The 22,346-nt window shown below is 36.6% G+C and overlaps 1 protein-coding gene across 4 annotated transcripts in view; it reads right to left on the bottom strand.

Moving 5' to 3' along the window:
• Positions 1-2,316: 2,316 nt before the first annotated feature.
• LOC129247622 (alpha-tocopherol transfer protein-like) overlaps positions 2,317-22,346 on the bottom strand; it is a 62,359-nt gene continuing 42,329 nt past the window's right edge. For 3 of the 4 annotated variants that reach the window (XM_054886812.1, XM_054886811.1, XM_054886809.1), the window contains 4 exons: positions 14,485-14,664; positions 3,322-3,416; positions 2,940-3,093; positions 2,317-2,872 (listed from right to left, as the gene is read on the bottom strand). In XM_054886812.1, the coding sequence (XP_054742787.1) occupies positions 2,385-2,872; positions 2,940-3,093; positions 3,322-3,416; positions 14,485-14,653 (906 nt within the window). In that variant the 5' untranslated portion in view covers positions 14,654-14,664 and the 3' untranslated portion in view covers positions 2,317-2,384. Of the gene's footprint in view, positions 2,873-2,939; positions 3,094-3,321; positions 3,417-14,484; positions 14,665-18,089; positions 18,186-22,346 lie in introns of all 4 variants that reach the window. The other variant, XM_054886810.1, reaches the window with a different exon arrangement.

Genomic DNA, 22,346 nt, shown 5'->3' on the forward strand with positions numbered 1-22,346 from the left:
CTGCTTGGCTGCGGGGAAGTTAATGCGGTCGCAAGAGGGGCTAAAGTCACTAGACTCGTTCATAGTGGGATGCCGCAGGGTATTGGCCTTTCGCCCCTACTTTGGCTAGTTGCTATTAACGAAGTTCTGACAATGTTAAATAAGGGTGGGGTTCAGGTAGTAGCATACGCCGATGACTTGGTCCTGATGGTATCGGCACCGTTTCCCTCAGTCATGGCTGAGATTTTGGAAAGGTCACTAGCTGTACTCAGTCGCTGCCAGTTGCGGCCTCCGAGTCAACTCTGACAGCTCCGTGTGCTATTACCAAAAAATATAAATTTCCACCCTTTCAACTTCCCAAATTAAACAACCACGTTCCCCGCTCTCATCGGAAGTTAGGTATTTTGGAGTGATACTTGACTCCAAACTCCATTGGAAGCTACACATTGAAAATCGGGTAAAGAAGGCCGGTATAGCCTTCTCCTCCTGCAAATCTATGTTCGATAAAAAATGGGGACTCAAGCCACAGGTCGTGCTGTGGATGTACAACGCAGTGGTTTTGCCAATTTTAACGTATGGATGCCTGGTAGGAAGCTCTTCGGAAGGACTATAATAACACTAAACTGGGGAGGGTGCAAAGGACTGCATGCATTGGCATCACTAGAGCATGTAAAACTTGCCCCAGTGCTGCCCTGAATGTCCTTTTGCACTTACTTCCCATCGACTTTTCCGTCATTTCCATCGCAGCTCAAAGAACAATCAGGTTAAAGGAGGTTGGCCTCTGGAGGCAATCTCTCAAAGGACATGACAGTTAACTCCATATTTCTCCGAACTTCGTACAGATCTTTCTATCCGCGAACTAGAGTTTGAGGGTCGTGCATTGGAATCTTTCCAAATTGGCAGGATTGGATCGAGGGAAAATCTGCACCGAAGCTTGCACCTCTGTCTTCACGGACGGTTCTAAGATGGAATCGGGAGTCCGGAGCAGGGGTTTTCTCTAAATCAGCCAATTTATTTATCTCCTTTAAACTGTCGAACACTGCTAGTGTTTTTTAAGCAGAAGTCTTTGCGATCCTGCAGGTATGCTAAATGCTTAGGGAACGCGGGAGCGAGGGAGATATTAACATTTTCTCCGATAGTTCGATAGCAGAAGCTGTGGGGATCTTTCAGAGAAGGAGACTGTTGAGCACTTTCTCTGTAAATGTCCGGGCTTGGCAGCGCTAGACGATTAAGATCACTGGGCGCTCCTCGACAGCCTGGGGCAGCGCGCCAACCTCCAATCCAATCAATCTCCTCCATTATATCAACAGCTCTGGCTGGCTGTAGATATCTGCCTGTTGGAGGTCTCATAATGGTATCAAAACGGCGAAGTATTGTAGACATTTGCATCAAATAAATCGTATAGTAAAAAACATAGCTTTAGATTGAGGTCCAGACAACTTTTATATATTTATTTCTATTTTTAACAAGCAATTCTTTCTCATTTAAAAACTATTTTAACTATTTAAGTTGCATGCGATTTTTAAGTACAGTATTTGCTGTAAAGTCATATTTGTAACGGTAAAAGTAACATTTTTAAGAGTTAGGAATGCATTGGACAATAAGAATTAAAGCAATTATTTTATAAAATATTTAACTTTTTACATTTTATAAAATATTTATCTTATTTTAAAAAATATCTATTGCCTTCATTGAAAAACTAAATGTCGCGAGTATTTTTACTTCATGCCAATTGTGTGTTGCTTTCTATATTATAAGTAATTCTGGAAATTTATTTATTTATAAATTTTGCAGAAAATAAAAAAGCCTGCATTCCCTGCTAACCCCAGAAAAAAAATTATTTAAAACTTTCTATTATCGCATAAATTTTGTATTTATTTTTAATTTTTTTGTTTGGTTTTATATATTTTTTTTAAAGATACCCAAAAATTATTCATAAACAAAATAACAACTAACAACTAATAATATTTTAAATAGGTATATAAGTACAGGCATATTTTTTGAGCTGCATTTTTGCATTTAGGCCACTTGTATATATAGCGGCCGAATATAGCTTAATTTCACTACGCATAACATTATTTTCAAATTCATAATTATATCACTTAAGTAACGGAGTAACGGAATATTTATTGACATTTATATTTCAACAAAAGTGCTGTTTGGTCATATTTACCTCCTATCGTATCGCACCCAGCGCTTTTGAATACCCTTTAATAACTCCTTACTGCATATCAAGAAACTGGTAAAACCATCTTTTTTTTTGTTTTTTTTTTTGTTGCTTCAAACACTTCATACAATTCAAATATTTGCTACTACTCCAAATTGTGCATTTCTTACTTTTACAAAATTCGCTCAATCAATCCTTATATTCTTTCCAAGCAATCACCCATCCCTCCCTGGCGCACTCACTTCTTCTTGTAGCCATAGGAGTTTATCGCCACATACTCGTTGTCGCACAGCAGCAGCAGCTCATACCATTGGCCGCCATCGATGCGCTGCAACTCCAAGTCGCCACCGTATGTGGCAGGCAAGCATTTGGGCGAAATGTGTTTGTGCAGTGATTCGCGATCGGTGGAATGGAAATAGATGCGCGAACGCAATTTTTCACGTAAGAATGGCTTGAAGAGCGCAAAGACAACATTGAAAATTTTCGGTTGATTCACGATGTGTATGGCCTTGACACGCAGCGGCACTGAGTCTTGCAGCCAATCGACAATACGCTTTGCGAATGGTGGCGTAAATTGCCAGGTCTGTTGTAGACTCAGGCCGTCCATGTCGAATATCACAATGGCGCCGCAGATTTGTGTTTCCGGCTCTAGCATGGCTGCCTCCAGGAAGAGTACAGCGCCTTTGAAAACTTCATCGAGCGTGACTTGCTTGTGCTTCCAACGTTCTGAGGGGGTAAGAAGTAGAAAAATGCTAGTTCAGCAATAAAATGTAAAGACTACAACTCTACTTACTGCCCAGCTCGAGTAACAAAATACGACGACCGCATTGATCACGATTCGGAAAAACGGTGAGTATGTTGTTTTGGAAAATGTTGGCTTCCTTGCTGGGCACCAGACCGTCGTAGACATTGGCATGCTTCTGTTTGAAGGAGTAGTAGCGTTTGATCTGGAAATAATGATTTGAATAATTAGTTTTATTCAAGACATTTCAAAAATAGTCGGTAAGCGAAAATATTGAATTTCGAAAATCGTTCATTACTTGAAAATTTTAGTATCAATAACTTCGAACTATTGCAGTAAATTCGCTAACATTTTTTACAATTTTCAATTTTTCACAAATAATGATTTGAGGTGAATACTCCTATTGTAATATTTGAAACTTTATTTTACTCACCAAATCACGCGCACTCTCCGGATAAAATTTGCATGGACGCAAAAAGCGTACGAACCATTCATCGTTGTCCTTTGGGTAGAGCAAATCTGTCTCGGCTACAAAAAAAAATTATAAATTCAAAAATTTTAAATAAAATTCATAAATTTTAGTGTATTTGAGCAAAGGAAAGATTTAAGCTTTATGTTGTTGTTGTTGTAGCAGCATAAATATTTCCCATACATATGCGGGAAATGCTGCTGAAGTGACAGTTCTTGCCCAGATATAAATCCGAGTCGCTCCGGTTATGCAACTGTCGTGGAAACGATTTAAGCTTTATAATTCTTAATCGTTATCAAGTATTCATCAAAAAACTTAAATTATTTCCAACTTTGCTATTCTCAGGGCTTTTGCTGTGCCGAACTGGCACAACCTCAGCATTTCCTCGGAGGAGTTGTAGGGAAGATACTATAACTCTGAAGTTCCACAAGTCTTTTAGTGCTAGTTAAGGGCATAACGACCCCCAAGGATCAGTTTTAGGCCCACTACTATGGAACCCTATGTATGATAGCGTACGTAGACTAAATATGCATCCTAGAACGAAAGTCATTGGATTCGCGGATCATATTGCGGTGGTAATTGCGGCAAAACATATCCAAGATATTGAGAGGATCGCCAGCGAATCATCAAGTATGTAGTATCACGGCGCTTGCCATTGCCCGCCAAATGTGGACATGTAGTTGAAAAATCTTTTTATCATTTGATGTTTCACTTCCACAGTTAGCTTCAGGTTGGTTCCAAACTTCTTCGAATGTGCTCCAAGAAGATTTAAGTAAGCACACAGTTTGAAAAAAACAAAAATCGTGCGATCATAAAGAAGATACCCAAAAAATGGCATGACAAAGGCCCATATAAACCTATGCACTTCTTCGGAGACTATTGAGGAGGTTTTTCCCTTGTTGCTAAAGACGTCTGAATTGTATCCCATTAACAAATCACTTTTTTATGTAAAAAAAAGTTCAACGCCTTAAGCAAAAAATTTGAAAAATTAATGCGATTTTGAGACACTTCTATAGAGCCATGGAACTGGCTACTTAAAAGTCTTCTAAGATTTCTAATTAAAAAGTTGGAAATTTTGATGAAAATTTGTTGAATTTTTCTAAACTTCATTAAATTGGTAGTGTCAAAGGCGGTTGATAGTTGTCCAATGAGTTTTACGCGGTTTCTGCTGTCATTTCAACCAGTCTAACAAGCTTAGGAAGAATACGAGTATTAAAATTATAAAGTACGTTACACAGTTTTTGTCTGCCAACAGAATCAAATGTTTGCTTGAGATATACAAATATGTAGATGGTATAGAAGAACGTCGTATTGATTGAATTTTGACGTGATAACGTCTTATAATTCGATTTAGCCGGCTGCACGCACGAAAAAATGTGTCGTTACCTTGCTCATTAGGCGTTACCTTGCTCATTTGTCGTTACCTTGCTCATTGCCGTTACCTTGAATGAACTGCAAGCGAAAGCGCGGAACGAACGACAAAGCAAACGAAAGGCAACGTTCGACATCTTGCTCTCTCCTACTTAAGTGAGCGTATAAGTTAACACATGCAGCCCAACGGCAGCTGTAACATTTTAAAAAATTAAAAATCAACACAGTTCTTTAATTTATATATGTATGTATATGCGCATATATACATATATAAATTCACGTATTTGTATTTGCATATGCCTTCTTATTGATTATTATTAATTTGATTTACTTGAAGAATTTAAAATAAAACCAAGTTTGTTAATAATACCTGTTGTTTTAATGTTATTATTATTAATTTTTTTATTACATATGAAGGAAAAAATGTATGGTATAATAATATTTACCATATACCTTATAAGATATGTTGTATACTAATACATACATGTATATAAACATGCATATACATTTACAATTTCGCGCAATTTTCAAAAAGAATAAATCTATATGTAAAGATGCATACAAATCATATGGACATATCAAATATACGAATATATTCCGTACGCAAGCAAATGTAAGCTAATGTGCTTGAACTGCAAGCGAGAGCGCGGAACGAACGACAAAGAGCACAATCGGCCCCCGCGTTCGGGGTGAGCATATATATGTATGTATATGTATGTATATGCGCATTTGTATATAAATTCACATATTTGTATTTGCATATGACTCCTTCCTGTGTGCATGGTAATGAACCAATTCTCGATGATGATGCCTCTAAGTGTTGTTGACTTATTAACGTCTGATGCACAATCGAAATTGAACATATCTTTCATGAATGTGATAAATGTTTCGTCATTTTTCCAGTTTGTGTAAATGTAACTTGACCTATTCCATTGCAATTCCATTTACCTCCTCCTCTATATCCATACAAAATAGCTATCAAACAAATAAAATTAAAATTTTGTTTTGAAAATTGCAACCATTCCATCAATATTTTCTTATGACGTTGTCACGTTAAACTATCGTTCGTAAACCGACTTTACAGACAACCTCTTTTTCCTTAGTTTGTATAATTACTGCAGTTTTTATAGCTCTGGCTGAGCCTGAAAGTGTACAGAAAATACATTTACATTTCTTATACTGCTATCCCTGTTAGCATAACATTTTCTGTTAGCGCAGCAAAGCTGTAAAAGTAAGTTAACACATTTAAGATTTAACGTAAATTTAATATTACTTTTGGAATTCCACTTTTATAAAGAGTTTTTCTAAAGTGACGCCTAGATGTAGGTAGGTAGGTAAGATCGCAAGAGTACCCCAGGTACACTACAAGTAGCACTTACGTGCCGTTTTAATACCAAAATGTGGACCACTACCTGTGAAAGGATTTAGGGAGGAGATAAAACCGTCTACAGCCATCCAGTGCTGTTGATGTAGCGGAGGAGAGAAAAAGGATCTAGGCTGGAGAATTTCATCTAGTCATCTCCAAAGGGCACGCTAAGGAATCTCATGCGCCTAGCCGCCAAAGCCGGATATTTGCAGAAAAAGTGTTCCACAGTCTCTTTCTCTGCAGTATCCCCACAGCTTCTGCAATAGGGGTTGTACGGAATTTCAAGCTTGGTGGGGTAATACTTGACCCCAAGCTCCACTGGAAGCTGCACATAGAAAATCGAGTTAAGAACGCCAATATAGCCTTCTACGCCTGTAAATCTATGTTCGGCAAAAAAGGGGGTCTCAAGCCACGTGTCGTACTTTGGATGTACAACTTAGGTGCTCTTGGTAGCTCTTCAGAAGGCTACAACGCCACTAAATTAGAGAGAGTGCAGAGAACTGCATGTGTGGGTATCACTGGTGCTTGCAGAACATGTGAAGGAGACAACTTCCTGTAGGACATAGTAGCATCTTGAAGCAGATCTCCCCTTCCTTCTCTGTTATTCGCACTGACCTCTCCATCCGCAAACTGCGTTTTGAGGGTTGTGCTAGGGCTATCTTTCCGAGCAGGCAAGACTAGAAAGAGGGGAGAGTCGCTACGGATATAGATACCTCTGTTTTTACTGACGGATTCAAAATGAAGTCTGGAGTGGGAGCGGGGGCTTACTCTAAATCAGCCATCATTTCGGTCTCCTTTAAACTGCCGGAAATAAGCAGCGTTTTTCAAGCAGAGTTCTTCGCCATCCAACAGGCATGCAAAATGCTTCGGGATCGCTGTTGGGAGGGAGACATTAATATTTTTTCCGATAGTTAAGCTGCAATCGTCGCCATATTGCAGCTCTCTTCCGGTGAACTCCTGTAAGGAAGAACTCAAACGTCTCGAACGTGCAGGAAACATTTTCTTTATCTGGGTTCCTGGGCACAGGAATATAGAGGGAAATGAAATTGCCGATGAGCTTGCCAGGAAGGGGTTCCAGCTGTCCCCTTCTCAGACATCGATATCCCCTTGGCCGTGGTTAAAGGGAAACTACACAACTTCCTTCTAAAAAAGCGCAAGACAGATGGAGGTCTGTCTCATCGTGTGCAATTTCAAAAGCACTATGGCCTCAATACGATAGAAACAGAACGCTTAAGGTGATGGGAATTCCCCGCCATTCAATTTCCAAACTCACTACGGTGTTCACTAGTCACTGGGTGATCGGTACTCATGCGACGCCTAGATGTCAGTAGTGAATAATTCCTAAACGGTAACTTTTTTATGCCATCTTTCACATTTGCCAAGTAGACAGATGTACAATTTTACACGATAGAACCACGCGTTAAAATTATTGAACCTTATTATGAAAAGGGTCGAACTTTAAGAACAACTTATCGCAAAATTCGTGATTTTTTGGTAGAAATAATCGTCCAAATGAGTTGACTATTCAAAGTTCGTTGAAAAGATTTCAAGAAACTGGCTGTGTCAAGAATAAAAAAATAGAAAAAGAACTGGCACACCAAAAACTTGACGTTCTATTGAGAATATTGCTCTTGTAGCGCAAAGTGTTGCTGAACAACTTTCAACATCGATATTCGATTTCTCGACGTTCTCAACAGTTAGGCTTTCATGAATCGACTGTTTGGCGGATTTTACCGCATGGTGGGCATGAACAAAATTGTTAAGAGCCGTATTTAGAACAAAAATAGTGAAAATTGGAAGAATCTATATTAAATTTTTACATTTTTTTATTTTAAAACAACATCTAGGCGCGTCTTTTGAAACACCCTTTATATTTACGTATTATTTGATTGGAAGCCCTTTTATTAGTTTAGTAGCACCGTTTTTTTTTTGTTAGTCCATTAAACCAGATAGAAAAGCTCCACTTACATTTAAAAGCCTTTTAACCAGTTGAACCAATAATGAATTTGCTTTGCCAATAAACGTGAGCTAATAAATAATTAGTATTAAGCATGAAATTCATTACCAAGACTTTTTATAAATATTACATTACAAAAAAATCAACAAAAAAAAAATACGACAACAAATGTTAAATTATCGTCAAAGCAACCGGTCAATTCGTAAGTGCGTAAACAAACTTAGTTAAGATAATTCATTACCAAAATGATGCGAAAGACGAGAAGTAAATAAAAAAATTTGAAAAAAAAATTGAAATTGCCTATAGCTAAATGGTCGATTAGGAGGCGTGTTGACTATGATCAGCTGTAGCTGTACGTAATTTATTTCAGCTTTACGCGAATGTGAAGCAAACTTGAAATTAATATATTTTTGTTTTTTTTTTTATATTCTTATAAAATTTGATTATATTTTTTGCCGTAAAAACGCGAACTTGGTTCTGATTGTTTTAACATTGAAAAAGATATGTTAAGGTGTTCTCTCTTTTATGTGAACACGCACACACAAAACATAGTTGCACATACAGCGAGAGACAGGTGTAGTTAAAAAATATTATGTTTCAGCTGTTTGATAGAGAGTTGGAAAGGTTGGGATTTTCCATGGCAAAAAACTGTAACTCTGTACGATTATGACCCTGATGAGTATAATGACGGCAATGATGACAATTTTGATGCTGATTCAACATTCGGCTGACAATGAATTCGCTTCTTTTGTACTTGTGCACATATACACATACATACATATGAACGTATATATATGTATATTTGCATGTATGTGCATAAAAGCGTTTATTTATTAAGCAATGATTTTTTTTGCCCTGTGTATAACTTCCAGTTGCTCCAATGCTGTTTTGTTTCTTTTTCTTATTTTTGCATAAAATAATTTCGACACCTTTTGTTATTCAAAATGTTTAAGTCGTAGTAACCCTTTGTGATTAATCGCCGTGACCTTCAACTCGTAAAAATTGTGTGCTTTGAGCGAAGCAAATGAAGAGGCGCACACATATGTATATTAGGGCGGGTCGATTTAAAAATCACTCATCGCTCTGTGAAAATCGTATTATAGGGATCAAAATAAGAAACTTTGCCGAAGGAACCATACCTCTAAAACGAATTCTGATGCCCCTCAATTTGGGTCGAACGAAAAATCCCACTTAGACCCATTTAGAGTGCTCCAATCGAGTCCAAATGTATGACCGACCCCCACTAACTTTGGACGGCCGATCCACCCATGCCAGTGGCACACCCCCTGGAACTCCCCTGGAGGGTTCCCCATACAATCATTTCAAAATATTACCATTTTTGACCTTTACATGAGAAAAGAAACTAAAAAGTTCGACCCAAATTGTGGGACATCAGAATTCGTTTTAGAGGTATGGTTCCTTCGGCAAAGTTTCTTATTTTGATCCCTAGAATACGATTTTCACAGAGAAATGAGCGATTTTTAAATCGACCCGCCCTAATGTGCACATTTATATTTTTTATTACTCTACAGCACTTGTAAGTTATTTAGATTTTTAATAAACACCACCCATTAAAAAAATAATAATAATGCATTTAAATTTCAAGTGACAACGCCGGTCATGTTTCATTTAAAATGAAACCGATACACAAAATAAATTCAATTCAAGCACGGCGAAATTATGAAGATAAGGGCATTCAGATGATAAATTTTTTTGTTTTTAAATAATCATAATTAAAGTAAAAAAAACATCGTACTTCAACTTTACAGTTTCAAAACACTTAATCTATAGATAAAGAGCCTTTAACAAGAAGCGCCCAGATGATGTTTCCAGGTTTCATACTTTTTATTCAAAATACGTCTCTTAACAATTGTATTTGAAATATACCATAATTTAAATGTCCTCCATGTGGTAAATGTCTACAGATAAAATCCGCCAAACAGTCGAATCATGAAATCCTGATAGTCGAGAACGGCGAGAAATCGGATATCGATGTTGAAGGTTGTTGCGCTACAGCAATAGAACGGCCAGTTTTTCGTCTGCCAGTTGTTTTTCTATCCTGGATAGAACCAGTTTCTTGAAATTTTTTCACCAACCTTTGAATTGTCACTTCATTTTATAATTATTTCTAAGAAAAAAATCATGAATTTTGCGATCAGTTATTCTTAAAGATCTCCCATTTTCATACTCGGTTAATTTAGCTTAAATGGCTGCCCTTGCGAGGGGTCCACTTGGACAAATATTCAAAATTCGTCCATTGTGATACCATACGGGAGAAAGGAGAAAGGAGGGAAGAAAGGACCTTGGGATTAGAGGACGACGACCATGCACTTACGACGATGCCGTCGCAATATGCGCAGGTGTAGCGAAAAAGTGAGAGCCCATATCTATAAATCTTTAGCCGACGAGAGCAAGGCAGATGAGAAGAAGGTTATGAGATGATTCCACCTCGTCCTCCAGACAGCTTCTATAGAACGGACTTAAGTCAATCCCAAGTCTCACCGCATGGACACCTAACGGGCAATGTCCAATGGCTTTATTAGCCTTAGAAATTCCCTCGAGCGACTTTGCACGGTTTCACACTAGCCCAGCGCTAGCTGAGTTGACGCGAGACGCATCTTTCCAGGAGCAGACCACAGGTTCTCAAGATAACACCAAATTGCGATCATTTTGCGATGAAACCATCTCCAGGATTCCCAGTCTAGCCAACTAGCAGTTTCCCCCCTATGCCGCTGTGACCGGGAACCCAAATGATCCTGATATCGAAGTATTCGGAGGCAATCGAGAGGGAAGCCAATCATTCCCCGACTAATTTCGAACGCACAAACAACGAGCCCAAGGCCCTAATTGGTGCTTAGCTTTCGGTGTTCATATTTACACCCTTTACAGTAATTACTGAAGTGAGCAACCAGTCCACTGCTTCCTTAATTGCGGCCACTTCCCCTTGGAAAACACTACAGTGGTCCAGAAACCATTTTTATAATAAGAATCAATAATTTTAACGCGTTTTTCTATCGAATTGAATTGTGCTTCCGTGTACTTGGCGAATGTCAAAGATGGCATAAAAAAGGTACCACCTAGGAATAATTCCCTGCTGACATCTAGGCGTCAATTTTGAAAGACCCTTTATATAATAAATTCTCTCAAAAAATACCGAGAATTGAAAATTTAAAAAGCCAATTCAAAATGCTTATTGAAATTAAAAACCGGTCTTACGATAAATAAGGAATATCATCTGCGCCTTATGCGGCCTTTGACAGAGCAAATTCACCGAAAAACTACCTTTTTGTGTCTTACAGAGTCACGTATTGCCGTTTTTTTGCCGTGATTTTGAAATTTCTATTTTCGATATATCGGATACATTTCGGAAGCATCCGATTTTTTTTCTCTCTATGTTGAGTTTGGATTTTATTATAACCCAAAAATGTTTGGTACATTTACTTATAGAGCATAAATTTCCTGTCGTAAACAATTAACTTTTATGCCTACTGTAAAAAACCGTTATGTAAAAAAGAGTATACAAAAGTTGCCTTTCTTCTAGTAAAATTAAGATGAATACTTCATTGAATTTTATAGTTCTTTTATTGACAAATGGGTGGGCAAAATAACTTATGCATGACATCTTAGAAAATTTTCCGACTATGTCAGTTTGCTTGTAAATTGGCTAGGAATTAAATGCCAAAGTTTAGTTTGCATGTTAGCTTGTCGCGATAATTCCCATCCCTGCTATTAACTGACAATTATTTAGAAGAAACCCCGTTGACAACATAATCGCAATATTGAATTAAGAACTGTAAGCATTAATTATTGTAATTCGCGTAGAAAGAAAATTGGCTGAGTCTTAATTTGATACGAGCATTGTTTGGAGAGGCGCGTGTGGGGCATTCAAACCTACAATGAATATCTTGTAATTATAAAGCGAATTACTCATCAGGTCAATGTGCAATTTTCATTTGTCGTATGTAATTTATAACTGAAAAGGCGGTAAAAACTTCCAATAAAATAGAATAATGTTAAACAACACACTAGGTTGTTCAATAAGCTTTGCGGTTCGATAAGAGATGGCGTTGCTAGTAGCCTACATTTTTTTGTCATGTTGGCAAACTCTTAATCTTTTGGTCACAGTATTTTCTACAATGGAAAAAATCAAGTATCGTGCAGTGATGAAATTTTTATTTTTGGAAGGTTTAAAAGCAAAGGAAATTTATGAACGAATGTTCAAAGTGTATAAGGACATTTTGTCAACATTTAGTACAGTAGAGAGATGGGTTGCAGAATTGAAACTTGGTTGTACAAGCCTTGAAGTCGATCCACGTCATGGATATTCAAAAACAGCAACAGCACCAGAAGTAGTAGAAAAAATACAGGACATCGTATTGAAAAATCGTTGAGTGACTGAAAGAGATTTAGTAGAAGCTCTAGGCATCTCATTGGCCAGTCTAAGCAATATCTGTACTGAAGTATTGGGTTTCAAAGCTGTGTGCACAATGGGCGCTGCACTCGCTGACAATGCAACAAAAACACATTCGAATGCAACTTTCTAGCAACATTTAGCGCATTTTCGAAAGGATAAAGTGGATTTTGTGCATCGATTCATCACTATGGATGAGACTTGGGTCCATCACCAAGATGCTAAAGAGTGGTGTAAACCTGGTTCTTCGGCTCCGAAACGAGTTCGTGTCCACAAATCGGCTAAGAAGGTGTTAGCATCGGGTTTTTTGGGATGCGAAAGAAAATTTGTTTATGGATTACTTGCAAACTGGTAAAACAATAAATTCTGAATATTATTGCAACCTTTTAGACCAGCTAAAAGAAAAATTTCGTAAAAAAAATTAATCGGCAAAAGAAAAAATGGGTTTTCACCAGGGCAATGCGCGGTGTCACAAGATCATTTTGAAAATGGCTAAAATCCATTAATTAAAGTTGGAATGGGGAAAACGCATGCGTGTAAAGCGTTTTTCTTCAAGTGATGAGGTCATAACAGCTTTGGAAGCGTATTTTGCAGCTCTTCCGAATCTGAATTCAATAATGGAATTCATAAATTGGAATCTTGTTGAATCAAGTGTATGGATGTTCAGGGAAGCTATACTGAATAATAAAGTGTATTTCAAACCGCAAAACTTATTGAACAACCTAGTATGTACAAGTTATAGTGTCATACAATTTTAAACCGAGTTCTATCAAAAAGAAACTACTGTTCAGAGTTTGGATTGCAATTGGCAAAATTATTGTCGTAATTATTCGATTCAAAATATATTTGAAAACTGTTTAAGAATAAAAAGTATCTAAAAATACCTGGTAATGGGAGCTTGCTCGAACTCCTCTACTTAAATATATTCGTACATTAGACCATATCGAAATTGAGTCTGAATTATTTTTGGAAGGTAATTTCGAAGAGAAGGTACCTGTTTGCCAGACATAAGTAATTTTATGGAGATACCTCTCGCAACTTGTAAGCTTCTCATTAAGGACGCATTAATCAGGTCTACAAATCAGAGATGGATTAGCGTTAACACCTGTGAATTTGCTAGGCAAACATGGCCAAGGCTAAATTTACGTCTGTCCAAGAGTATTATAAAGCTGAATAGACTTCAAATCAGGACATAAGTAGGGGCCCTCACAGGACATTCTCTCATAGGAAATCATGCAAAGATATTAGGCGTTAACACGCATGATTTCTGTCGTAGCTGCAGAAATGAGGAGGAGTTGGAAACAATTCAACACCTTTTTTGCACATGCCCAGCTCTAGCCAGAAGCAGGAACCGATTTTTTAAATCCTACTTCTTAACGAATATAGATAATCTATACATTTTAGGTATCAACAACCTTTTACGCTTTGTCAAAAGCTCAGGATGGTTTAATATGGAGAGGGAAATGTAGCTCAGCCCCCGCGGTTCACAACGGACCCATTTCGTGGTCTAAGTGGCATCGTTGTCTCTATGTGCGATGCGGCTGCCAAACCTAACCTAAATTTCGAAAAAGCAATTTTTTAAACGAAACGAAGTGGTCGCTCTTTTACACATCTCATTATATCTTCGGCATTTGTATTCAGATTTTAAGGAGTGATATATCAATGAACTCGTACTAATACACCAGACTCCGGTTACCACCACCCTATCGTACCACCTTAATGATAGTAAATTATTGCTTGCCATACAAGTTTTGTTAAGAAAGGTTTTTTATACGAAGGCAATATACATTTTTCCCCCGGACGTACAGGTCGCCCTAACACACTTTTCGGCACGTCTTCGGAATTTACTTTTTCGATCTTAAAGAATATTACATTGAAGTTTTTTTAGACAATTTTTGTAATGTTCTTTGATCTCAAGTATTCCGTTATTCATGGTAAAACGATTTCAGAAGTTTGGTGAAGGGGGGCTGGTGAGCTCCCCTAAATACATAAATAAGCGTAAAAAATAATATTTTAACTTACCTTCCATTAATCGCTTTAATTCCTTTACGGCCTCTGCTTTGACTTCTGGTGATTCGCGTAATTCTTTTATAGCCACTTCCTTGGCACGCTCTGTAGGTTCGCCCAATTCGAATTGGAGCGTGAAGTCACCCAATTGCACCGAAGGCAGTGCGGAAATATCGGAGAGCATTGTGGGAACCCCTGCAAAACAGAAAGAGGGTAGTAAAATTTAGTACAATAAAAGATGTAAAATGGAAATATTGTATCCTGAAAATATTCTGGAATATACGTTTAAAAAATTCATAGGTGTAGCTTTTTAAAAAACTTATGGTTCAGTCCACTGAGAGGATGACTTATAGCGGCCACTGCCATATTTTTTCTGTCATGGAAAGGCTCCTCACAAAAAATCGTATGCCATTCGTAGGCGGTATAAAGCGATAGATCCTTGCATTTGTGGAAAAGTATCAAGATGCTCTTATATATAAATTTTGAAATTTTGTACTTCTAACCAAACACTCGACTACTCGATAGCCGATGACACATCAACACCGACCGTTAACAAACCCAAAATGTTGGATGTCACCTTCGACTTTTTGCTCTCCTTCAAAGCGCATGCAGCCGCAAATGCCACAAGACGGGCAAATCACTAGCCGACACCACTTGTGGTAAAGACAAAGAAATGTTGCTGGTGACATTTAAAGTATGATAATTGGCCGGTCAGTACTAAATTACGATGCGCCTGTCTGATAGCCTGATGCTAGTGATTCGCAGTGAACAAAGCATCAGACCTGTCAATATACTGCTATATTTATTTGCCAGCCTTCCATGCACCCGGTCAAGAAGTGCAGTAAAATGCTCAGAAAGCAATTTATACCGTAGGAATCACCGCTGCAGAAATTTGATAAAGCATGTTCCACCTCCCAGGCGAGTCAGATGACATCTCTTCGACTACATCTACAAGATCCAGAGCCAAACACAAATGTAACTACTGCAAAGGACAGTGTATAGACAGACATTGAACGACATTCACGGGAGACTCGCAACATCTTCCTAAACTCTCGACTCCGAATGCCGTTATCGGAGTCCAATCACCACGCATTGCAAACGAAGAGATTCAGCTGCCTCGTGAAACCCGCGTAACATTGGCTCAATTACGGTCTGGATATTTTAGCAGGTTAAACTAATACTTATGCATAGTAGCCTTCGATATACTCAATATATGCATGACATGCGAAGGTTCCCCGCATGATATTAACTACCTATTCACATGTCCTCTTATACCCACTCAACTAATACTTCCCTTCCTCTGGACAAAGTCTATCGAAACAGCACGTTTCCTGGGTCTGCAGTTAGTCTATCGTGAGTTAGACGATGATAATCTCTGACTACACCGCATCGGCAGGGCCTAGTAAACGGCTAAAACAACAACAACAATTACTATTACTCGCTAATGTCGAAAACTTGAACGTACAAACCAATGTCACAAAAAATGTAAAGCGGTATTGGTTGTTGAACCATCACTGAAAACATCGTGAGCCTTAGCCGACATTAGTATTTCGCGCGATGTTGAGTTTTCTTTGGTCCAAAATGTTATGGTAGGCATTATTACCATTGACGAAACATGGTTCTATGAATAAATATCGTATCGAAATGGATTAAAACTCATCGGATTAGAACTTTTCGGATTAGAACTTTTCAAACCCAACAAAAAACTCGATCCAAAAGGTTTTGTTGACCGTTTCCAAAATCTATTTGGAATTTTTTCCGCTAGACCAAAGACTAAGATATTTGATGTGCGCGTACTGAAGTGTTTGAGGACGAATGCTTGTTGTAAGAGGCGAAAATTCTGAAGAAATATTTCTTGAGCTACGAAAGAATTTTGAAATTACTGAGGTGAAAGTTACAGAAGAATTCACAGAAGGAGTTGAAGATGATTGCGAAATTGGTTATTGGAAAGAGTTTTGAAGTTTAAATGAAGCAGTGGAAAATTTGTATTTGTCTGCATGGAGATTACTTTGAAGGGACTGCACTACTATAAATATCGATTTCCGCATTGTACAGGAGCAGAAACATTACATGGTTATATGTATTCCTCTCCAGTTTACTCGTATTTGTTTGACTGGTTTGTATACTTCAGACATATCTTCTGCTCAAATATGAACGAGACGGTATCAATAAAACGGTCCGCGGTTGACATATGGCAAAAATAAATTTTTTGTTTTTTGGTAGGACTGTTATAAGCTTACATGGAAAATTTCAGCGTGATATGTCACATAGTTTGTTTTCTGTGCTACTGTAAACAAGTCAAGCTCGAGTGTGTTCTTCGAATTCTCTTTTATGACTTCAATTGTCTTAAAATGTTTTCCACGGAGCGGCAACTCTGTTCTTCAAAAATTCATCCTAAAGTGCTCATTTACACAGCGAAACATTTGGAAGAAAAACATTTTGATCGCGGGAGGAGAAGGGACGGGGAAGAGAGAGGGTATTTTTTTCTCTCGTACTGGCTCCACGCTTTGTACTTCTTCAAACTTAAAGTTGGCTGCAAAACAATTTTTGACAGTTGTTGCATTCGTTTTTTTTCTTTTCTGGAAGAAAGTTCTGAGTTATGCGTTAGTTTTCATTCAAATAGAAGAAGCCAGCGATGGTAAACATTAGATATGCTTGGGATGATTGGGAAATACAGGATAATTTTTGATAGTAAAGTGGGTATGATTTAAAAAACGTATGGGAAATTTAATATTGAACAAACTGTTAAACAAAGTATTAAAACAAACATTAAAATATTTAGCAGACTGTTGGCGAATGTTTTCCGCTTTACATTTTCACGGATTGTGGAAATTGCTCGTGGGTTTTCATTCGCTGAAACATTAAAAGAGAATTTCCTGTGTCCAGCTTCCAGATGTCTCTGGGTGTGAATCGGCACAAACTTCGCTATACTTGGAAAAGTTCAGAATTCTGTTTTAGTTCGTGGCCCTTTTAGTTGATTTAGATATTAGATATTTTGAGCTTTCCCTTTCTCCTTGAGCCTTATATTCCTTGTTACAGTTTTTAAGCTTATTTAACCATCATACAAAGACGTTGACCAAAATTGCGCTCATCTTCTGCACTGTCAAATTCAATCACACTTTACAGAGCACGCCGAAAGAAATGTTCGTGGCATTCTGTTCGGCGATTAGGAGTCTGCTTGACAACAGCACTTGCTCAAATTTATCCGACTGACCTTTGTTCGTGTCTCTTACACTGTAGGCAATTTTTTACAGTTTGTTGTAAACTTTGCGCAACTAATTAATCTTACAGAGTGTAATTGTTGTTGATGCAAAGTAAGCAAACAAAGTGAGTATACATAAATTAAGGTCATTAGAGAGCCCTTATGTAGCATGACTAAGTTGTTATGTATACAATGAGTAAACATGAGTAAGCTCAATGTTAATGGTTTTTTTTTTGTTTTTTGCTTATGTGAAATGAATTTTCCAATGACGAAAGTGCAATATACGACTCTATTAAGAGGTAAATATGTAAATATTTTTTTTTGTAAAATCACATCTAAATTTATTTACTCTTAATTATTGGTGTGAAGGGTTGACAATTTGTTTAACAATTAATCAGTCAGTTGCACAATTACTTACTCATTTTGTTGTATGATAATTCAAATTATCTGCTGCAACTTTTAAATCCAATATCAACGTGTTTGCTGTTTATTATTATTATTGATTTTTTAATCACTGCAATTTTAATTAATTATTTTAATAGCTGAGTATGATCGCAATTAAGTAAATATATGCAATTGTATGTGTATTTATGCTAACCGCTTTAAACCATTTTCTTTTATTACTTTTTCTTTTTTTTTTTTGTGCTTTAAATTTGTGTAACGTGGGTATAAAGGTGCAGTTTTTTCATAACTAACATAGACGCAGAAAACTATTAGTATATTTATTATTCGTGAACAGTCCCAAATTATTAAAATTTAAAAAGTTTTTTATTTGTAGACTTAAGAGATATGAATAGGAGAGCAATGCTGTATACATGGAATTTCCCCGCGGCTAACAAATGCCAACCTTGACATTGGAACGAAATAGACACAGCTGTGCTTCGACGCGTTGCAAAAGCGAAATAAGCGACACACAAACTTGAGCTTGTGCTTAAATTGCAAATTCAAATTTATTATAAAGCACCAAAAATTGTGTTTGCTCTTTTTTCTTTAAGCTTTGGACGCTCATTCATATCCATAAATTATTAGAGTTTTTTATGTTTTTATTGCTTGCATTTTTACTCCATATACTTTTATGTTAAGTACTAAAAATACCCATTAATTGGGTCTTAACTACCTAAGCTTATTATTTATCAATTTAGTGTTTTATTACTTTTTATAAAGGGTGCACAATAAGCTTTTTTTGTTGTTTTTCAATAAACGAATTTAATTGAAGACAAATAAAAGCAAAAAGCATCTAATCGATAATTCAGTTGGATTTCTGCTGGGGTTTATGAACCTGCGATTTGATACCGTTAGGGCTTCTGTAAATATTAACTTTACGAAACACGCAGCAAAATTTCAATATTAAGAAGGAAAATTGCCTAAATCAGCAGTTCAGAAATAAACAAACTCTTTGAATACGGTTTGCCTTGAATCAAATACATAAATTAGAGGGGGAAAAAGCAAATTTTCATTGCAAAAGAGGAGGTAGTCGAGAAGCTTAAAAAAATTCCATCAGAACTATTTCTATCGAAATATTCGCAATGAAAAAATATAATATTTCTCAATATAATGTGTTGCTGTTGTACAGAGAAATGAATTGCCTGTTAACATTTCTCGATAGCATAATAGCAGAGAATGTTAATGAAGTGCGAAGTCGCAAATGTTCAATAACATTTTTCGAGTACTCAATTGGAGATTAACATTCTCTGATAACAGGAAGTCGGGGAAATGACTTCCATTGTTAACTCACAACTGAATGAAATAAACAAAAAAAAGCAAAATAATTTTTTTAGTGTGAAATGGCATCATTTAATGTTTATAAATTGTTTGATTGTTACTTTACGAGATATCAATCACTACAGTCATCTACCGAGAAAATAATGGATTTCTTTTTCCCCCAAACTAATATGTTTACAGAGCAGAACCATTTTAACAGAAAGTTGAGAAAATAGCCTCACATTTATTTGTGGGGTGTCATTAAAAACAAAATTTATATAAAGGATGTCAGGCACTTAAACGCAATATTTTTCGTGTTTTTGCTGAAATACCCGCCGTTGCACACTGTGACTTTTTGTCGTTTTAGGATGCCAAAATTAAAAAAAAAAAGTTCTGCGAAAATGATTTTCTTTCGGTATGTTGTGTAAAAATGACCAAATTTTACGACAGTGTACTCAAAATTTATCAAAACAATAGTTTTAAGAAAGATAACCGTTTCCAAACACAAGTCGGTGCGTCAATTGAATAATTTTTATTTATTATCCGAACATCGCTATGAAGTTTGTCAAAAGATATAATACGAATAAGTATCAATTTCATAAAATTGAGTATTTGCTGATTAAATTTCAACAATTTTGTATTTCAGGGGTAAGTAAGAGGATTATAAAGTTTTTACTATCGATACAAATCCGCTAAGTAAAATATCACTAAAACAGCCATAGCTTAATATTATTTTTGATATTTTACTGAGAAAAACTTATATTGGTCCATCGAGTTCCGTCCATTCTTTAACAGCGAAACGACCTTTAGGATTCTGTGTTTCAGATACTGGAATAAAATTTTGCTACAATTTGCTACCACAGCTTTAAAAGAAGTTTTCATGGCGATTTCTCGGAAAGAACTTTTTGAAATTTGGATGACGAGCTCAAAAGAAACGCGTCGTGATGCGGTGTTAGAGAAAATTTTTGCGGTGATCGGAAGAGACGTGGATACTAAAAAGCTAGGAGAGCGTATAAAAAAACTGTGTTACCAATTTTCTTCAAAGTGGGAGGGGTCTTACCGAGTTAAGGCCCGTGTTTTAGCCCGTAATTACAGTTGGTTTTCCAAGAGTGAAGGCTTTGGAAAATACCGTCTTGATGTTGGGCCATCAACTTCATCCTCTATTAGATCCAATGTAGGTAGACCACATGTGGCGTTTTCCGATTCTTCTCTTCGCACAAAGAAAAGAAAAGCAAAGAGTCTTTTAGCAGTATCAAATAGCGAACAAGTGTTAATGGCGGCAGAAATGGGACTTAGATCAAACGGTAAGAGAAATTCCGCAATATTATTTAAAGAGCTGTGTTTGTCTTCACCGTCAAGAGGTACTGTGTTGAAAAAATCTCGAATTTCGAAAGAGCGCAACAAAAGTTTATCGCCAGACCAAGCACTTGCGCTGATAATAGATGCAAATGATTCAACACATGACTATAATATGCATAGACAGCATACATCAGAAATAAATCCCAAATTATATCCCTCGTATAACTGCATAAAAAAGTCCAAAGCTTTATGTTGCCCAGAAAAAATCACAGCAACCGAAACGTATGCCGAAATTGAGTTGCAAGCGCTTATTGATCATAGTACAAAAAGGTTGTGTAACGCACAAAAAGAAGTATTGCTGTCGATTCCCAGTATTCAAGAAGTTTTCGTGACTTTCAAATGGGGTTGCGATAGCTCGGAGCAAAAACGGTATAAGCAAAAGTTCAGCGAAGAAAATCAATCTGATAGCAGCATGTCTTTTGTTTCACTCGTACTTCTCCAAATGTATACTCTAGTTAATGAACGTAGAGTTGTTATATGGAGGAACCCTGTTCCATCATCAACCAGATATTGCCGTCCCATTAAATTTTTTGTTTGAAAAAGAAACGCGAGATGCTATTGTGAGAGAAGCAAAGATTGTGGAAGACCAAATTTCTAATCTTCTTCCTACAATAATTAATTTGTTATGTTTAATCTTTAGAAACTGTTTATTGGCTTACTATTAATAAAATAAAGATTAGTGATATATTTATCATTGAAACAATTTGTGATTATCTCCTTCATTGAGCAGTATAATGTAGTATAAAAAGGTACCCAGGGGCTGAATGAAATCTTTTAAATATTAGTCATAAGCCTCTAAGCTAAAGTTAAGAAATCTAAACAATTTGTATTTAAATTAGCACTGGAAAATGCTTTTAAAGTAGAAAATATGATTATGTGAAATTTTACCTTATATGTGGGCAAGGAGAAAAAGTGGGCGTATCACGCCCATTTTTATTCTCAAATCAGATTTAGGTATCTGCAACCACACTGCAAAATTTGAATTGAATTGCTCCGTTGGTTTGGCTGTTATTAATTTTGGCATCCTAAAAGTGAAAAAAGTCACACTGTGCGTTGGCAGGTAGGACTGCTGTAAGACGCGAATGCTTGCTTTTAATAATATTTAAATAAAAAAATGTGTGAAAAATATTGCACACTATTTTTATAGAAATTTTAAAAAGAAATCAGCCTTTGAGCCTCCCTTTATAACTTTTCAGTCACCCTTTTTTATTTCCTCTGCTTTTCGTCCGTCACAAATGTAACGTACATACATACTTTGCTTTACAATATACTTGTACATACGGTATGTATGTATGTATGCAGTTATAGACACATAATATCTTGCGTGTTCAAATTCATTACTTTATGCTGCTTAGTTTCATGACTTTCAAGTGTTTAATCAGCTACTCAATAAAAATCAAATATCGGCAAATAATGACGTAATCCTGCGCGATAAGAAAACTTGTCCACACGCTTCGCGAAACCGGTTCACGTGAACATGACTATTTACATAGTCAATTATTGTTTACAAAAAAACAAAAACAAAATTTAAACGCCTAATTTATTTATGCATTTCACAATTAATTACATGGAGAATTCAGAATTTAAGGAAATGCTTTTATATAAAAACAAGCAA

The sequence above is a fragment of the Anastrepha obliqua genome, chromosome 5 (genome assembly GCF_027943255.1).
Source record: "Anastrepha obliqua isolate idAnaObli1 chromosome 5, idAnaObli1_1.0, whole genome shotgun sequence".
In the NCBI taxonomy this organism is placed as follows: Eukaryota; Metazoa; Arthropoda; class Insecta; order Diptera; family Tephritidae; genus Anastrepha; species Anastrepha obliqua.